Consider the following 18,670-nt stretch of genomic DNA (forward strand, 5'->3'; position numbering starts at 1 on the left):
TGCATTGCTATTTGAGTCTGAAAACAAAATTATGCTGACTATTCGCATTTTGTTCATTTAAATAGAAAAGGTGACAGTGTCAAATCAGACTCAAGAAAATATTTGTTTTACAAACACGATTTATGATGGCCCAATCTTGGCTTTTCTCGCATCCCTTGTTTGAGATAAGCCTTGTCACTGAGTCATTCAAAACGTACAAAGTTTAATACTTAGGATGCTTTCGGTTTGTTATGATAGTCTACTATGGATATCTTTGGTCGTTATCAACATGAGTTCTGTCTTGCATTTACTAAATCTCTGAGGTTAACCCACCCCCCCCCCCCCCCTACTCCGGGAACGGAGGGACCGCACGCGTGTTCCCAAAATCTCCGGCTCATAACAAAAGAAAAAGGTCTACCCGTATTGACTTTACACATCGGACTTATGCTGAAAAAAAGGGGGGAGGGTGCTGGAAACCTAAATAACACTGAGTGGGGGAGGCGGGGGTTAAACCTCTGATCTTTCATGTTTTTTCGAGAAAAATTAAGTCTAAGCACAATACGTTTAGCACCTTACGCCTGTTAAATGATGCAATGGATAAGACGTGAGTAGGGTGATATTCACGAGACAACAAGTTAGTAGGTTTTGTTGTTATTAATTAAATGTGGGTTTAGACAAGGTCCTGTGCAAGCGAAGAAACGGCGGATCCATTGTAATGGTCAATGAAGCACTGAAGCATAAAGCATAATTTGTATGTTTTAAAATGATTTAAGGTCACAGTAAAACATTAGTATGACAATTGACCCACATTTAGTGCGTCTGTTTAAATATTGGTTTGCAAGGAGAAATTGTAAGCCCTTAAACAAAAAACGGGTGCTAAATCATCCATGCCATAACAAAAATATGAATAGATTATCATTAGCCAGATTTTTTGAATAATTAACCATGTGATAGATTCCAAAGCCTCGTCATTGATTATGACTTTTTAATCATGAGCTAGCAAAGATACTTTTTTTTTATACGCACTTTATATAACTTGCCAAGACCCAGAGCTACATAAAAGACACTGCCAAGACAGTGTCAACCATTAAAATCAATAGCATGATCTGTATACATCTAATTTATGAGATGAAATGGATGAGCTCGATAACAAAATATTAGTAAAGAGTTACAGAGTTACCGTATCCGGACACCTACCCCCTGGACATCCACTCCCGGATAACCACCCCCAGTCACTACCCCTAGGAAAACTACCTCTAAGACAACAACCCCTAGGGCAACCCCCCTCTAGGACGACTACCCCCCGGGACAACTACCCCCGGAAAACTACCCCCAGTCAACTAGCCCCAGGGATAACTATCCCCTAGGACAACTACCCCCTATGATAGTTGTCCGGGGGTAGGTGTCTTAGAGTATGGTTGTCGTAGGGGGTAGTTGTCTTGGAGTAGTTGTCCGGGGGTAGTTGTCCTAGGGGGTAGTTGTCCGGGGGAAGTTGTCCTAGGGGGTAGTTGGCCCAGAGGATGGTTGCCCTAGGGGGTAGTTGTCCTAGGGGTTAGTTGACTGAGGGTGGTTATCCTGGGGTGGATGTCTAGGGGGTAGGTGTCCTAGAACCCAGAGTTACCGGTCCAAATGAATCCAGCGTCGTTTTATCCGTATATATTATTTCCATATCCAGAATTCAGACAAATTTCGAGAGATTTCTATAGACAATGCGAATTGGGAGAGCAAAAACGTTTAGTAAGCATCCTGTTAGGTGCTGATGAGACTAAATGCCTATGTAAATAGTAAGCTTCATATTTTTAGATCAGTTTCAAAAACAATTTTGCTGTCAGTGGTCCAACATAATCTTGCGTTAAAAAAACATTTTAGACAGAACTTTTCTTGATTTAGTGAACCCCCTTTTGTCTTCATCCGTTTAGCATAATGTGTATAAGACGTGTATTAAGATGCACTTAACCGATTCGGGGTGTGCATCGAGAATTGAAATAAAGAGGGAATATATTTATTTATTTATTTTATTTATTTATTTATGCATGTTCACAATTTCACAATTCATTGAAGTTAACATCACATGAAAAATTAATATAATATAACAAACTATTTCAATGTTACAATCCATTTGAATCGACTTCACGTGAAAAAGAATAATGTTTTATCAAAGACAAGTTGCAACTAATATACATTTTGAAGATTGAACACACAAAGGTGATGAAACATAAGGAAATAGAGCTTAAATCGTTACAATACCTTTCAAATTTATAATATACGACAAATATAATTCCTAAAGTTTTGTAGTGAACTATTTACACTATTTACAAAGAAGAAAACAAAGAAAACAAAAGATTATATAATGTAAGTAATATCTTACATCTGTGAAATGATAATAAATTTGAGCGCTATTTTAAAGGAGTATGTTGATTTTTAAATACGCGAGGAAGCAAAACAGCGTGGCAATTAAAAATGAACTTGCCTTTTGAGCTGTTCAATTTTTTTTCATGGATATTACCAGGAATGAGGGGAGCAAATATATGTACTGTTGTACTGTTGTATGGGGCAGAGACGTGGACACTCACTAAAAGGGACATGCAGCGATTGGAGGCGGTCGAAGTGTGGTGCTGGCGCAAGTTACTAGGTGTGTCTTGGAGGGACAGAGTTTTGAATGAAGAGGTGTTGCATCGAGCTCAAGAAAAGCGGGTGCTGATTCAAACGATTAGAGAGAGACAGAAGAAATGGCTTGGACACATAATGCGGCATGATGAGGGCTTGATGCTCAGAGTCATAGAAGGTCGTATTCATGGAAAGAAGAAGAGGGGAAGACCTCGTAAAGGCTTTCTAGATGATTTAATCACAGAATGTGGAGCAACAGGGTATGAAACGCTGAAACGGATGGCTCAAGACCGAGGAACTTGGAGAGACACTTGATATCAAATTTTGATTGGGTCACTGAACCTGTCATAAACTGACAGATCACTATTGATGATGTAGCAAATGTAAAAACAAACATGATCCTGTCATGATGCAAAGTCAGTACATCTTTTATACTTCAGAAGATTAGGAGAGCAGCCCATTCGAGTAAGCAAAACGATCGAGCCCCCCCCCCCTCCCCCTCCCAACAACTATTACTGGTTACAATAATTGAGCAGAGCCTCATGTAGTATCTTGAACAACTGCACAATTAGCATTCCATACTTTCTGGTTGTCATTGGTTACTCGTACAAGAACAATGTATAGTGTATTGTAATATGACGTGTAGAGAAGTGGAACAGAGAATACACACACGTTATCAACCATGTATTTGAAGGCTGTTGTGTCGTCCTTTCGGCTGTCTAAATAAGGACCAAAACATTACATTTGGCGACGAAGATGTGTGATTTCGTCATGAACCTGAACTTTCATGGACACAGTCCCTCGAGTCACTGCGTAAGTTACTTTGAGAACATTTCAACATGAATTTACCCCAGTTTGAGCGTTTTGAGTGCCATGATGATCTCGCGACCGTGGGTGTGAGATGGGGAAAATACGTGAAACGGCTAGAGAACTTTTTCACTGCATTTGCTGTAACAGACGATGCCCAGAAGCGAGCGTTGCTCCTGCACTATTCCGGTCCTGATGTGCAGGAAATCTTTGAAACACTTCCAGACAGAGCCACATCTTACTCTGCTGCCATTAAAGCGCTAGAGAAACATTTTGTTCCGTCTGTTAATGTGGAATATGAACGTTATCTGTTTCGTCAGTGTAAACAATTGAACAATGAAACTGTTGCTCAGTATCATCTCCGTTTGCAGAAGTTAGCTTCATCATGTCAATTCTCGGACAAAACTGCGGAAATCAAATCCCAAATCGTGTTTGGGTGTACATCGCAAAATTTGAGGAGGTACGCACTTCGTGAAACTGTTACACTCGAAAAACTTCTTCATACTGCCCGCACGCTCGAGCAATCTGATCAGTATGCAGCCGAGATGGAGAGTGCTACATCTCGAGAATCAACTGTCGCTGCTACGCGTCATGACAAGCCCTCAAATCCGAACTCTGTCCAACGCCAATTTCGCACTCGTGGAAAACAGCAAGCGACCAGACAGAAAGTCACATGCAGGAATTGTGGTGGTCGGTTCCCACATCCCGCAGATAAACCCTGTCCGGCAAAAGGGGTTACGTGCCATTCTTGTGGAAAATTGAATCATTTCCAGAAGTACTGTTTATCTAGACCATTAAAGTCCAATTCTATCGCAATTCATACTGAACATACAGCAGCATGTCAATGCAGCTGTACTAGCTCTCCGCAGCCTGAGCCTCAGCGTGATCACCAACCTGCTCAGCATAGTAAGGAAGAGCAAGCTGAAACAAAGGATTATGTTTTCAATGTTAATTCTTCTTCAGCCAACGGACCGTTTGTTCAGATTGAGGTCAACGGGATCTCAATTTCAGCTTTAATCGATTCTGGTTCCTCAGTAACGATTGTGAGTCAGAACACGTATCGTTCGATTACACCAAGGCCTCATCTTGACGCGCCCTCCGTTCCTGTGTATGCGTATGGAAGCACAGTCCCGCTTGATGTTGTTGGAACATTCACCGCATCTGTCTCGTATAAATCGAAAACAGTGGAAACAAAGATATTTGTTGTCACGCACAGTGGTGATACACTGCTGGGTTGTAGCACTGCCACTGCACTTGGTCTCCTTCATATCACGTACAATCTTCAGTTAGAGCAGTCGTATAAGGATCGTTTCCTTGGTATTGGCAAACTGAAAGATCACCAATGCCATATTCATGTTGATGGATCCGTTCCTCCTGTAGCAGTTCCCTACCGAAGGATTCCCTTCCACATGAGAAAGCGAGTGGAGCAGGAACTTGACAGATTGCAGGAACTTGATATCATAGAACCGGTACATGATACACCTACTCCGTGGGTTTCTCCGATCACTGTTGTCCCGAAGCGTAACAGTGATAACATCCGCATTTGTGTTGACATGCGTCACGTCAACAAAGCTGTGAAGCGCGAACGTCACATCACGCCAACCGTTGATGATCTTGTGTCTGCTTTGAATGGTGCCACAACATTTAGCACTTTGGATCTCAACTCGGGCTACCACCAGCTAGAGCTTGATGAAGAGTCTCGTCCGTACACAGTGTTCTCAACTCATGTCGGACTTTTTCGGTACAAACGACTCAACTTCGGGCTCGCATCTGCATCTGAGATCTTTCAGCACACCATTCAAGCTGTTCTTCAAGACCTACCGGGTGTCTTGAATATAAGTGATGATATTCTTGTGTTCGCGAACAATAAAGCGGACCATGACATTCGCCTCAAAGCTGTACTCGAACGCCTTCGTGAGGTGAACCTGACCTTGAACAAGGACAAATGTGTCTTTGCTGCTGACCGTGTCACATATTTTGGTCACGTTTTCTCATCCAACGGCATTAGCGCTGATCCGAGAAAGATCGAAGCCATCCGAGCGGTACCTGAACCTCGCACCGTGTCCGAAGTCCGCAGTTTCTTAGGCATGGTTAATTACTGTGCCAGGTTCATCCCGGGTCTGGCCTCGATTTCAGCACCTCTTCGCCATCTCACTAAGTCGGATAGTGAATGGGAATGGGGTCTTGCCCAAGCCGACGCCTTCGCTCAGATCAAGCAAAGAGTTTCGCAACAATGCACCATGGCATACTTCAATACGGCCAGCACCACTGAACTTATCGTTGATGCCAGTCCTCATGGTCTGGGAGCACTTCTTGTTCAGCATAACAAGGAGAACACGGTTCCTGTCGCGTTGGCAAGCAGAGCCCTCACAGACGTTGAATCTCGATATTCGCAAACAGAGCGTGAAGCCCTAGCCATCACATGGGCTATTGTCCATTTTCATGTGTATTTGTATGGTGGATCGTTTGTAGTCACAACTGACCATAAGCCGCTAGTATCGCTCTTCAACAACTGTCATGCTAAGCCACCGCTCCGTCTTGAAAGATGGATCCTGAAGCTGCAAGCGTATGACTACACCGTCCAGTATCGTCCTGGTCAGCATAACCCCGCTGACTACCTCTCGCGACATCCTCAGTTATCGGTGATGAGCGTATCCGATGATCAATCCATGGCGGAAGCTCATGTTAGTTTTGTGGCACATCATGCAGTTCCGAAGTCAGTATCAATGTCCGAAATCGCTGAAGCCACAAAACAGGACCCAGTCCTACAGCACGTCATTCGCACCATCAAGAACAACAACTGGCATGACCTTCTTGCGACCTCTACTGACAACCAATCAGAACTCCAGAGCTTGTTCATTATTCGCGAGGAATTGACAGTGGATGACAATACTCTTCTCCTCCGCGGACATCGCATAGTAGTCCCGCAGTCTCTTCGTAAACGCATCATTGATATTGCACATGAGGGACATCAAGGCATCACAAAGACAAAGAGTCTTATCCGTGAAAAAGTGTGGTTTCCCTCTATTGACAAGATGACAGAGAAAATTGTTCGTGATTGTATCACATGCCAGTCTAACACAATCGAGCATGTCAAAGAGCCTCTGCGCATGTCCCCTCTGCCCCAAAAAGCGTGGTCAGAACTTAGCATTGATTTCGCTGATCTCCCGTCAGGTGACCACCTGCTTGTTGTTATAGATGACTATTCTCGTTTCCCCGAGGTTGAAATTGTCTCATCTACTTCAGCTCAGCAAGTCATCCCCAAGCTAGACCGAATTTTCTCAAGTTTCGGCGTTCCTGATATCGTCCGTACGGATAATGGGCCTCCTTTCAACAGTCGTGAATTCGCTGACTTTGCCGACTACCTGGGTTTCAAGCACAGAAGGGTAACCCCCAGGTGGCCCCAAGCGAACGGTGAAGTTGAAAGATTTATGAGAACACTGAAGAAAGCCTATCGCTCTGCCATCGCTCAAAACAAATCGTGGAAGCAAGAGCTCTACAGATTTCTTCGCAATTACCGCGCCACGCCGCATACCACGACTGGTGTCCCCCCTGCCACACTCCTGTTTGGCAGACCTGTCCGTACTCGCCTCCCTGAGCCTATAGTTCCCGTCTCCGACATTCAAGAACGAAATTCGGATAATCAACTCCGCTCTCGCGATCGTGGCAAGAAAGCGAAAATGAAAGCGTACGCGGATAGTCACGGTACAACACGCGAGAAGGATATCGATGTAGGAGACACAGTTCTTGTCCGCCGTGATGGTATAGTGTGCAAACATCAGTCCCCGTACCTTTCCACACCATACAAAGTAGTTAGGAAGAAAGGTTCACGAATCACTGTACGTCATGGTAATCACTACATCACGCGAAACGCATCACGTTTCAAGCGTTACACTGGTCCTATTCCCTGTGACCAATCTGCTAACAATGATCAAATTGAAATTGACCTTAGAGATGATAATGCACAAGGACAACAACTTGTTGTGCAACCGCGACGTAATCCTAGACGCAATCGACGACAACCAGCACGGTTGCGCGATTATGTTTAGTTCACAGTCTATTCATTACTCATAAACTAGTCAAAGACAAAGAAAACTGGAGAAATGCACAATATGACTAAATGATGAGACATTGACTCTTAATCTTGCATTTCTTAAAAAAAAAAAAAAAAAAAACTTTTGATGGCAAACTTTTTATTCAGGTTACTGTATGCATTTATGTGTATTTAAACAAATTATTATTCTAACCTGTCACAATGGAAGTTTGCATAATGTTCATGTGAGTTTGCATTTCTGATCAAGATTAGATTTCAAGGGTGGATTTCATATTATCTTTTTATTCTTTGCTGTTAGTTTAATTATTGCATGTAACTTGATTAATGGCTCAGAGTGTCGTAACTATTGGTTTGAAATTATTTTCCGTGTATAACAGATTTGCATTTACTCAGTATGCTTTGTAAACACTTATAGCTTAATTGTTAAAAAAAAAAAAACAATCAAACAAACAAACACAAACTAGAGCCTCCAGAAATCTGGTTCAGTTTTATAAATATTGCTCTTCAATATTACGGAGTTGGAAGTAATTTATAAGGTTTTACAAAGAGCGAATTCCAATTGAATCAGTTTAATTTTCTACGTTCATGCAAAGAAAATATTTTGTACACTTGGCTATTTTTCAAAAGGGAAAGAAGAAAGGAAAATGTAAAAAGGTGTTATTTGTTGCCATTATATTGTGTTTATGAATGAATATCAGTTTTGCACAGTTTGAAGGTTTGTACATGTGTATTTGCTGATTGCTATGTTTTATAATCTATGATATTTGATATTTGAGTTCATATTGTTCGATGCTATTGCCTCATGCCTACAATGTATGACAGAACAGTCAATTGCATTTTTTATGCTTTATTATACTGAAACAGACTTGAGTGCTAAGAACAAGATTTTTATGCTAGCAAACAGTTATTGACCTCTGCAGGTCATAGGTAATTTTGATCTGTTGATATGAAAATATATCACTACATAATCAGCTTATTTCAACCATGAATACTTCCTAAAAGCCTAATTTACAACTTTTAGAGTTCACATTTTATTAGATGGTATATTGCTATATGCATAAGCTCTGCATGATCTCACAAAGTGAATTAGTTCTTGTTTGAAGTGTATATATGTAATACTGGCTATCCGTAGCAAGTTTTGTCTTATGCAAGTTAGTTATTTAACCATTACATGTGTACATGAGTTCTATACATGGCTTTGTGCAAATTAGCTGAGTTTGGTTAATGTTCAAGTTTGGTTTTATACTCTAAATGAGTTACAACTTGTTTTGATGTTTTTTCCAAAGTTTGTTCTTACATGGTCTAAAACACATTGATGAATGATTGTTACAGTTTGATGATGTCAAACAAGCCATAGAAATAACAACAGCTACACTGTGATTGACTTATCTCATTATAGAAAGGTTTTAATCCAGGTAGGGAGGATTGTAGTATCTTGAACAACTGCACAATTAGCATTCCATACTTTCTGGTTGTCATTGGTTACTCGTACAAGAACAATGTATAGTGTATTGTAATATGACGTGTAGAGAAGTGGAACAGAGAATACACACACGTTATCAACCATGTATTTGAAGGCTGTTGTGTCGTCCTTTCGGCTGTCTAAATAAGGACCAAAACATTACACCTCATAACACCAAGCTTAGCAATTGGTCTTACCATTGATTTGTGTTATTGATTACACATAGTGATCAATGCTATCAATCGCACAACTCAATCATACGATCAATTGCTAAGCTTTGTGTTACTGGGCCCTAGACGGTGGATTTTCGTTTTATAGAGGTATGAATCGTAATCCTGTGAAACACTATATTTGCACTGCTTAATTTGGATCAAATCAATGCCTTAAAAATAAGCACTTCAGAGGATCCAGGAGTAGTTTGAAATTAGTTTCGTCTTTTTATGTTTTGGGTTTAATAGTTTGCTACAGTATCGTTTTAATTATTGTTTTGTGTCTAGCATTATAACTGCATCCGTCAAAATTAATATATGTGAACCTATGAGTGTGTAAATATATCCTTATAAACTCAATTTGGCAATATGCTAATTTTTAGCTTTCATGCCTCGTTTAGATATATGACGCGGTGGTCTTTTTTTTATTGTGACGTAAAGTGTAACCCTCTTCACTTTTCTGCATCTCAGAACACAGAACTCAGTGAATACGCGCAAGTCAGTTCAGGCAATTGAATATACTTTAAGAAAAAGAAAAAGAAATCTGAACAAGCTTTTATTTAAAGGACAATCTTTTTCTTTCATGTTGTATTTTGAACATTTCTTATGCGTGTTATGTATAATTATTTATTAATTTGTAATTCGATTTAATTTATTCGTCGACTATTATATAATAGTCGACGAATAAATTAAATCGAATTACAAATTAATAAATTTTGCTTTGCTATGCTATGCTAATTTTATGATAGATAGCACTTTTTTGTATCAAAACGCATTCTTGCGTATAATCATGTTCACTAGCTGATTTCTATCTCTTGATGTCATCATTTTGCACTTGATTCGTTGTTGTGTGCGTGTGCATTGTGGATTTGATGGAGAAAGGTTATTGATTTTTTAGGATGGAGTTCTGACCGTAATTTCGTATTTGTTCAGCAACCTATCACAGTGGTTTGAAACCTCATTAACAATATAATCAGTGTTTGAATATCCGAAGAAACTTTGTTTATATCTGTGTTAGGTTTCTTAAGAAACGATTTATTTATCATTGAAGTTTTGAGTGTAATCTTAATAAATTTAGTCCTGCGTTGAAGCATTTTATGTAATTGTTAATGTTATACATGTACCTTACATTCAGAGTCATATTTATGCACAAGTGTGAAACGCTTTCTGTTGAGTGTTGATTTCATCTGTTTGTTTATATATTGCAGGTCAAACAACCCACCTCCTGCATGGAATATTCACAGGTTTAAAATTAGTTTCAACATTTAAAAAAAAGGAATTCCATTTCCAAAACTCAAATTGAGCTTCAATATTCAGACTAATTATGCACTGATCCACACAGCATAAACAATCAATAGGCCTACTTATTAAGTCTTGAAAAAAACCTTGATCTTTATTAAAAGTAATACAAAATTTTGGTAGGGGGTCATGAATTTGGTTCAAAAGAACATATTGGAAGCATATGCGATCATTCAATATTGTTGTCGTGGTTGAAATCGAGTCTAAAGTTATGAAATTGTAAATAATGAACTCTTTATGTTGTATAGCTCCCTCTCAAGGTCAAGATATCAATTAAGCTATAAAACAGTGTTTCTTGACTAAAATCGACCGATTAGCTATTCCCGTTTGGAAATTATATATCACAACTACATATTCTGAGATTGTCATATTCTAATATTGTACTATTGTACGGCCGTATAAGCGGTATTTGAAATTTATTATATTCAATTTTTCTCGAAAGCAGAAGTGTTTTAGGGGCTAAATTTTCTATAGTGCTTTATTATTATTACATGACACGGTAGACTTGGCTTAATTATTGTTCCACTAATTACCATCATCGTTTATCTTATAACGTAGCACTTATGTAAAGAAAGTCAATGACAATTATTTTAAGTTATAACCATGTCTATCTTTTATTGATGGACCCGTAATATTCTTATAAAATCTTTTGTCTATTCTTGTTTAATAATTGAATTTGAGTCATTATTACCAATGTGATATCCGTAGTATATATTTCTTGTGTGTACATTGTCTTGTAAACAAATTTCAATTTGTATATCGAATTTGTCAGGTTGTTTGTAATAATTACCCGAATCACCAGACTGAAATAATATCAGGTGAAACGGAGATGGAGAAATTTTTTTCGAAAACCCTGCAGAACCGGTCCATAATATTTGGTGGTGGTGGGGGAGGGGGGTGGGGGGGGGTTGATGTCTTCAACGTTCAGTGAGTATAGACTTCGATACAACTTCTAAGCAAGCTGAGGGACCGAGTGTGCGAGGGGGGGGGGGGGTAATAACATGATTAAGTGCATTTCAAGGTATAATGGTCTAAATATTGTATTCCTTATAGGCATCAACCAGGCGAATAGTTGGGGTAAAAATATATTAAAAAAACCTACGTAAAACAAAAAAAGGGGTCCAGATCCCGTCTACCCTCCCCCTGGATCCAAACCTGCTGGTTATCCAATTATATTGGAGTCTGTAATATTGTAGAGGTCGCAAAAGAGTAATGTAAGGGGATGTTACACCGGTCTCTCTCTTACTCTTTTTTTTTTTTGTTGAGGGGGGGGGGGGGGAGGTGATATTTGTCAAAATATAGGGAGTAGTAGTCCATCTAACCGCCGTATCCCCCCCCCCCCCCCGTTTGTATATGAATTATGAAGTTATTTATCAAACGTAACTGTATGTTTGGGCTTCATTGCTACATCATGTACATTTCAATTCAAAATATTCAATAGATTTACCTCACTTTTGGCATCTTAAAGGGATAGTTGAGTTCTGTTGCAGAGTGCGCTACACAGAATATTTTTTGTGAGATAATGAAAAAATGAGTGTCAAATTTGAATGAACATAATATTTAAATGACAAAGTCATCTCTGTTTGATCAAAATCAGTTCAGAGACGGCTGAAATATACCGATTTCTAATACTTGTGTACCACCACAAATATTAGATATTTTGAAAAATTTGAAAAAAACCGTGTCGCTTATATTACCCACAATTAGCCGGCTCATGTATTGTTATTTTCAATTAAATAATTAATTAACGGTCACCGTATTTTTGTTTAAAGTGGAGCAGAATTGGTATGATCGTATTGGCTAAATTTCACACATCTTGGGGTCTAAAATTACCTTCATAGCAATTTTAGGTCCTAAAAGAGCACTATTATGTCATAGATAAGAATAAGAGCAATAGCCATGCACTTTGAAGGCATTTGCGGTCTGAAAACGGAACTCAACTATCCCTTTAATTGTAGGCATGTTTTTAATTCAAATTTTCTGCACAATAAATCAAAACCCTATTAAAATTTGTCCCGGTTGTCGTTTGTTGAGTATTAAGTTAATCGACAGCCCGTGAGACCGACAGACAACGAGACCGACAATTCTGTAAGCTTCTCAACTTTTTTGAGGGTGCACAACTAACCGACAGGTCTGAGAGCTAAAGTGACTAGACATCAGTCTAATGAACCATCTGAAAAAGGACTCGTCTGTATGCACGTGTTTTTCATTTCGTCGATCACGTGGGTGCTCGGCCCCTTTCTTTAAAGTGACTCGGTAACATTGTTGAAGGTTGATGACAAAAATTGCTTAATTTTTGTATAAAATGTTACTTACTATATTCCTTCTACTATACTAACCCTCTGACATGCAAAAAATCTTGAAAAAATTCTCAAACCACAAAGATATCTATGGTTTTCTTTGAAGGCGTCGATGTGAGGCACCCTCTAACAGTGATTAACAGTAAATTCTCCCAACCATTTTTGAATTTTCCCAAACGTTTTTCCATGACAAAAATACATAAAACAGGCTATAAAAATCTGTCAACACTTAACTGTCTAGAATGGCATGTAGAGCCATTTTATTGCTTTGTGACGATTTACATTCACCTAAAATGTAATTAAATTGTCCTTGTCTTGATGCTGAACAGGCTTTGACAAGTAGCAGAATAGAAGTAGAATAATATAGTTGAGAGAATTAAGGAATCGATCAGATCAGTTTTTCCCAATTTGTACCATGAATAATGATCCGTTTTCACTCAAATTTTCAGATTATCTTTAATTGTACATCTAGCATGGAAGTCCCTACCTTAGCACCACTATCTCATCTGAACAATGTTACAAAGTCCCTTTAAAGCCCACCGCACGCAATATAAAAATCTCTTGTGATCCTGTTTCGGGAGAAAGGGCAATTATATTAGATGTCAAAATCTTAACAAAGATTATATACCTCACTTAAGAAATCCAGCCATCTGATTGGTCGAATTGCATTCATAAACTTCAACTGTTCCTGTAAAATTCCCGGTAACCATGCTTAAAACATTTCAATATTTTTAATAACCATGGTTATTAAAAAAAATAGGTCAGTCTCCATGGTTACCCCATAGGTTTACATGTTAAAAAATGGTTTGGGCGATGGAGGATACCATACGTGTGCGAAAAATTGGTCGGCAATTTCAATACAATTGAATCTCGATCGATCTTACCGACAATGTTATCTTGCATTGTTGACATGAAGACGAAAATAAACTCTCAAAAACAAAAAACAACATCTGCCGATAGATCTTGATCTAAGTTCGTGCCAATATGCATCGCAAAAGTAAAAGAAGGGTCCGTTTCATGGAGCTTTTGCGAAGCATCCCTCACGCGGAGCCGTTTTCAATCCATTTTAATGTATATATTGGAGAAAACTGCCAAGCATGTTAACGGCGCGCGATAGCCGAGTGGTCTAAGCGTTGGTTTAAGATACACCTCTTGTTGTACGCAAGAGTTCGAATCCCGTCTTCGACAATAATGAAAATTATTTTTTATTTTTTATTTTTTAGTCTATTTTTTTTCGGCATATAAAAGTATTAATGACTGCTTTAATATTCGAGAAATAGTTGTTTTCATACGCTCTCGGGAAGGTTACAATTGGGCTATTCCCCTCGGCAAGCCTCGGGGAATAGCACAATTCTAACCTTCCCTTGAGCGTAATAAAACAACTATTTCTCTCAAAGCAGTCATTAATACTATATCATCTTCTTTATTTAGGTTCTGATAATGATAATAATAACAACTGGAATTTTAGTGCATTTAGCTCTTTTAGTCAGAGAAAAAGTGAATTGGCTTCAAATCGTTTATGGACAATAGCATTAATAGGTCTAATGCACTATATACGATTATGAGCAGATCTAGCTTTTCTTCCTCAAAGGAAGCATGAAATCCCTTTACATGACTTTTTCAATCCTCGGTCATGAAGAATGTGCATGTGGGAACGTTCATATCAAATGCTATTCCAAGTTCTTCCAAATCAGTCAGATCGTATATTGTCCGGTGAAACGAGTGGAAAGAAGAAAGATTGCGATAGTCCTGCGATGTAATTCAAGCTTTACCTCCGCACCACCCCCCCCCCCCCTCGCCGATTCCGAAATAAACAGTATTTTCGGAATTACAAATTACTCCTGAATAAGGTACCATTGGGGGAAATAGGGGAGTGTACATGACGTAGGCTGTAGGTTTATTCAGGGTTGGAGGGGGTATTTTTTCACCCATTTCCTACTGCCGAGGCGGCTTCAACATTGGTCATGTTGATTATTATGACAAAATAAGCACTGGGTACTGGTGGGGGGGGGGGGGGGCGCCAGCCCCCCAAAATAAAATTAAACCATTAAAACATTAAACCAGTAAACCAGTAAAACGGCGCGATTTTTGGAAAATCCTGGATCCGCCACGGGGTCAACCCCCCCCCCCCCCCCTTTGGCAAAAAGCTAGATCCACCACTCAGGCACGTAGCCACGGGGGGGGGGGGGTACGGGGGCCCCCTAAAATTTCCAAGATCGGTTGGACTTTTTAGACCCTATTTTTTTTACCTCGATCGATTACATGTAGGTGCCCCCCCCCCCCCCCCCCCAAACATCGAATTCTGGCTACGTGTCTGCCACCACTGACAATGCACGTGTGCCGTAAACGGGCTCAGTGGGGAAACTGAATTCAGATAAGGATTAGTAGATCACGAATCGTCTTCTGTCTCTAATAATTTAATGAAACGTGAAGGCTTCGGAGCTACGCGCGGGATGGGTGAAAATGATTTTAGACAAAGATTGAGAGTAATAGTCAAATAAAACGTCAAAGCTTCCGCGCTTTGCGTGGTAGGGGGGAACTGAATTCAGACAAGGACACGGTACAACGGATCGTCATCTTTCTCTAATAATTTAATGAAACGTAAAAAGCTTCCGCGCTTCTCGCGGGATGAGCGAAATTGAATTCAGACAAGGATTAAGGGTAATAATTTATTGAAACGTTAAAGCTTACGCGCGGGAGGGGCGAAACAAGAAGAGCCGAGAATGGTACAACGGATCGTCTTCTTTCTCTAATAATGTAATGCAGTGTCGGGGAAAAACATAAAAATAACTTGGTTCCCGGCCACGGGTTTATAGGGTTAAATTATAGACATTGGGACATTGGTATTAAAATATTTGTCGGTAATTGGTGGCTAGTTTTGTCAGTAATTGGTGGCCTCTACACCCCCTCCCTCCCCCCCCCCCCTCTCTGAAAGTCTAACCAATCAAATTGCAAAAGACCCCTACTCTTGGAGGGGGTAGGAAAAAGCAATTTTACGTCATATTACTCCAGGAAGTGCCTGAAAATGCGTTTAAAGTGGTTCCAAAATTGCAAATGCTTTCTACTCTGGGAGGGGGTCAGAACTCCTTCCCAGATTAAAAAAAAGAAAATGCAATTTTACCCCGATCCCCAACATAAAAAAAATCCTCTGGACGGCCATGCATTATGGCTCAAGGCATGGACACACAGAGGATTTTTTTGGGGGGGAAACCGGGGTAAAATGCAATAAATTATTGAAAATTTATTGCATTTTATTATTATTTTTTGTATTTATGGAAACTGCCCCCTACCCTAGCCCCCGATGCGTACAGTCATAGAATAGAATAGAATAGAATAGAATAGAATTTATTGACTCATTCGACCCCCTTCTGGGGTATGAGAGTACAACACATGTACATGTCATGATAATGATACATAATAAAGAATACAAACATAGCTTAATAATACAAAGAATACAGAATACAACAAAACAACAATATAAAAGTATAACGATAAATAGGAATGATCTAAACCTAGCCTATGCTAAACATAAATACAATATTATACAATATGGCAAGCATACATGAAAAGTGGAAAATACCACATGAACAATCTAAATACAAACACAAAGAAAAAGAAAGATAAAAACAAAAAATAATTTTACAATTTTTTTTTTTTGTTTAAATACATTATTGTCTTAACTAAAAAAGAAATTATAAGTTTCATTTTTGTACATGTAAGTGAGTTGTGATTGGATTGTTAAGATATATGCAGACTAACAAAATACGCCATAATCGTCCATTGGACAAACAAAAACATAATGGAATATAATGTAATAAGACAAACAAAACAAAAAGTATACTAACAAAAAAAAACAAAAAAAATGAACAAAAGAACAAACAAACCATCAAAACTATACTTGACCTAAAGAAAGACTGTACTACAGATCAAGAATTGTTGGTTGCTTAATTAACCTACCACTTCGGGTTGTAACATTTCTTTTTATGGGCGACATATGATTGGATTGTTCAGATTTACATGTATATAGACGAGCAAAATATGACATTATTATCCTTAAGAAGAGTACTAATTTCTTCAGCTGTCCTATACCGGAACATGAAAATAAATTCAACATGTGTGATGTGCAAGGGCGTTTAACTATTACTTTGCGACCTAAATATAACTCTCTTTCCTTTCTGAAAAAAGGGCATACAAAAACATAATGGAATTCATCACCAGACTCATGCATATCACAACATGGGCATTCAATACTAATTTCATTAACAGCTTCTTTGAATCTGTTATTATTAATTGGTAAACGGTGTGACCTACATCTAAAACGGCTCAGTGTTATTCTATCTTTTTTACTCAGCAAAACTAAATACCTTTCAAAGAGACAATCCTCTTTAAAGATCCTATAATTTAGGCACACACTGTTTGTCCAAATTGTTGCCATCACATCTTGTTTTGAAATATCGTTTAATCTCAACTTCAGAGTGCTCAGTATCCAACTATTGCTAAATCCTTCCCCTTGCTTTAGCCAAACAATACCAAGACCAGCATGGTTCAATATTTTTTCAATACAAGATAACCACTTGAAAGAAGTAGACATATCTACATTCTGACTAATTAACCTTTGCAAAAAATAAAATTTGACTGAATATTTAGAGGGAGAACCTTTTACTATTCTTAACCAGAAACTAACCATTCGATGTTTGATACTGTTAGCTAGCCATGCCCTCCCAGTTTCTCCATATATCATACAATCTGGTGTAAATTTATTTACACATAACGCTGACCTGAGAAATTTTCTATGGAATATTTCAATTTGACTCAGATCTTCATATCCCCACACTTCGCATCCATAAATGAGTATTGGTAATACAAGTTGGTCAAACAATTCACATTGAATATCCAGTGGCAGTTTGAGTCTTTGAACCTTTAATGACATAGAGAAGAGGGCTTTCCTGGCCTGTGATACCTGTTTTGAAATAGCCTTTTTAAAACTTCCATTATAATTAACCTGAACCCCAAGATATACAAAATCATCCACAACATCAATTTCATCTTCTCCAAATCTGAAAACTGGAAATTTACGTACTTTGCCTCTTGAAAATATAAGTACTTTAGTTTTCATAGCATTAACACTTAACTTCCAAATTTTACAATATTGAGACAAGGCATTCAAAGCCACTTGCAATTCCTCTGCTGTGTCAGCCAATATTAGGGTGTCATCTGCGTACAACAATGTGTATAATTGTAAGAAAAGATCTTTGTTTACTTCTTTATCTAAAATGTCAGCACATACATTTTCAACTAAAAATTTGAGACCTTTAAAGTGTTTACTGAGAAAATCCTCGAAATCATTAAGATATATTGCAAAGAGCAGTGGTGATAAGTTTTCACCCTGCCTAACACCAACATCGCATTGAAAAGCCTCAGACATTTGACCATCTACTATCACGCACGATTAGTCATGGTTCAGTGATAAAGCAATGGCCTCGTAACTGTGAGGCCCCAGGATCAAAACCGTGTCGATGTGCTATATTCGTGTCCTTTTGTGGGGCATTAATCCTCATTACTGTCATTTATGACTTTAGGGCGTAGGTCCCCTAGTTGATAAACATAGTAGCATACACATGCTTTAGCAGTCACGTAAAACACACATTGTCAAATTATCATTCAATAAAATCAGAGAATGTATACTATTATCTAGATCTATTATTTTTGAATTATTTAAAAAATAATTCCATAAATTGGGATAAAACTAAAATATTCCAACTTTATGAGCGACAGTGTATATTTCACCCCCATACCATTTTGAGCCCCCCCCCCCCCCCCCCCCCCGGTAAAATTCCGATCCGCCACTGTTTGCCCATATAGCTTCGGGAGAGAAGATCGGGTGTACGTGTGCGCGTGCATATACGTACCGTACCGTATATATCGAGAGTACGCGACGTAAACGAGTGCGCGC

At 38.8% G+C, this 18,670-nt stretch overlaps 1 protein-coding gene across 1 annotated transcript; it reads left to right on the top strand.

Moving 5' to 3' along the window:
- Positions 1-3,425: 3,425 nt before the first annotated feature.
- LOC115919908 (uncharacterized protein K02A2.6-like) lies at positions 3,426-7,442 on the top strand. Its single transcript, XM_030974540.1, has one exon. The coding sequence runs from the start codon at positions 3,426-3,428 to the stop codon at positions 7,440-7,442; it is 4,017 nt and encodes a 1,338-aa protein (XP_030830400.1).
- Positions 7,443-18,670: the final 11,228 nt, after the last annotated feature.

This window comes from Strongylocentrotus purpuratus, unplaced genomic scaffold (assembly GCF_000002235.5).
Source record: "Strongylocentrotus purpuratus isolate Spur 01 unplaced genomic scaffold, Spur_5.0 spur5_scaffold_7, whole genome shotgun sequence".
Lineage (NCBI taxonomy): Eukaryota > Metazoa > Echinodermata > Echinoidea > Camarodonta > Strongylocentrotidae > Strongylocentrotus > Strongylocentrotus purpuratus.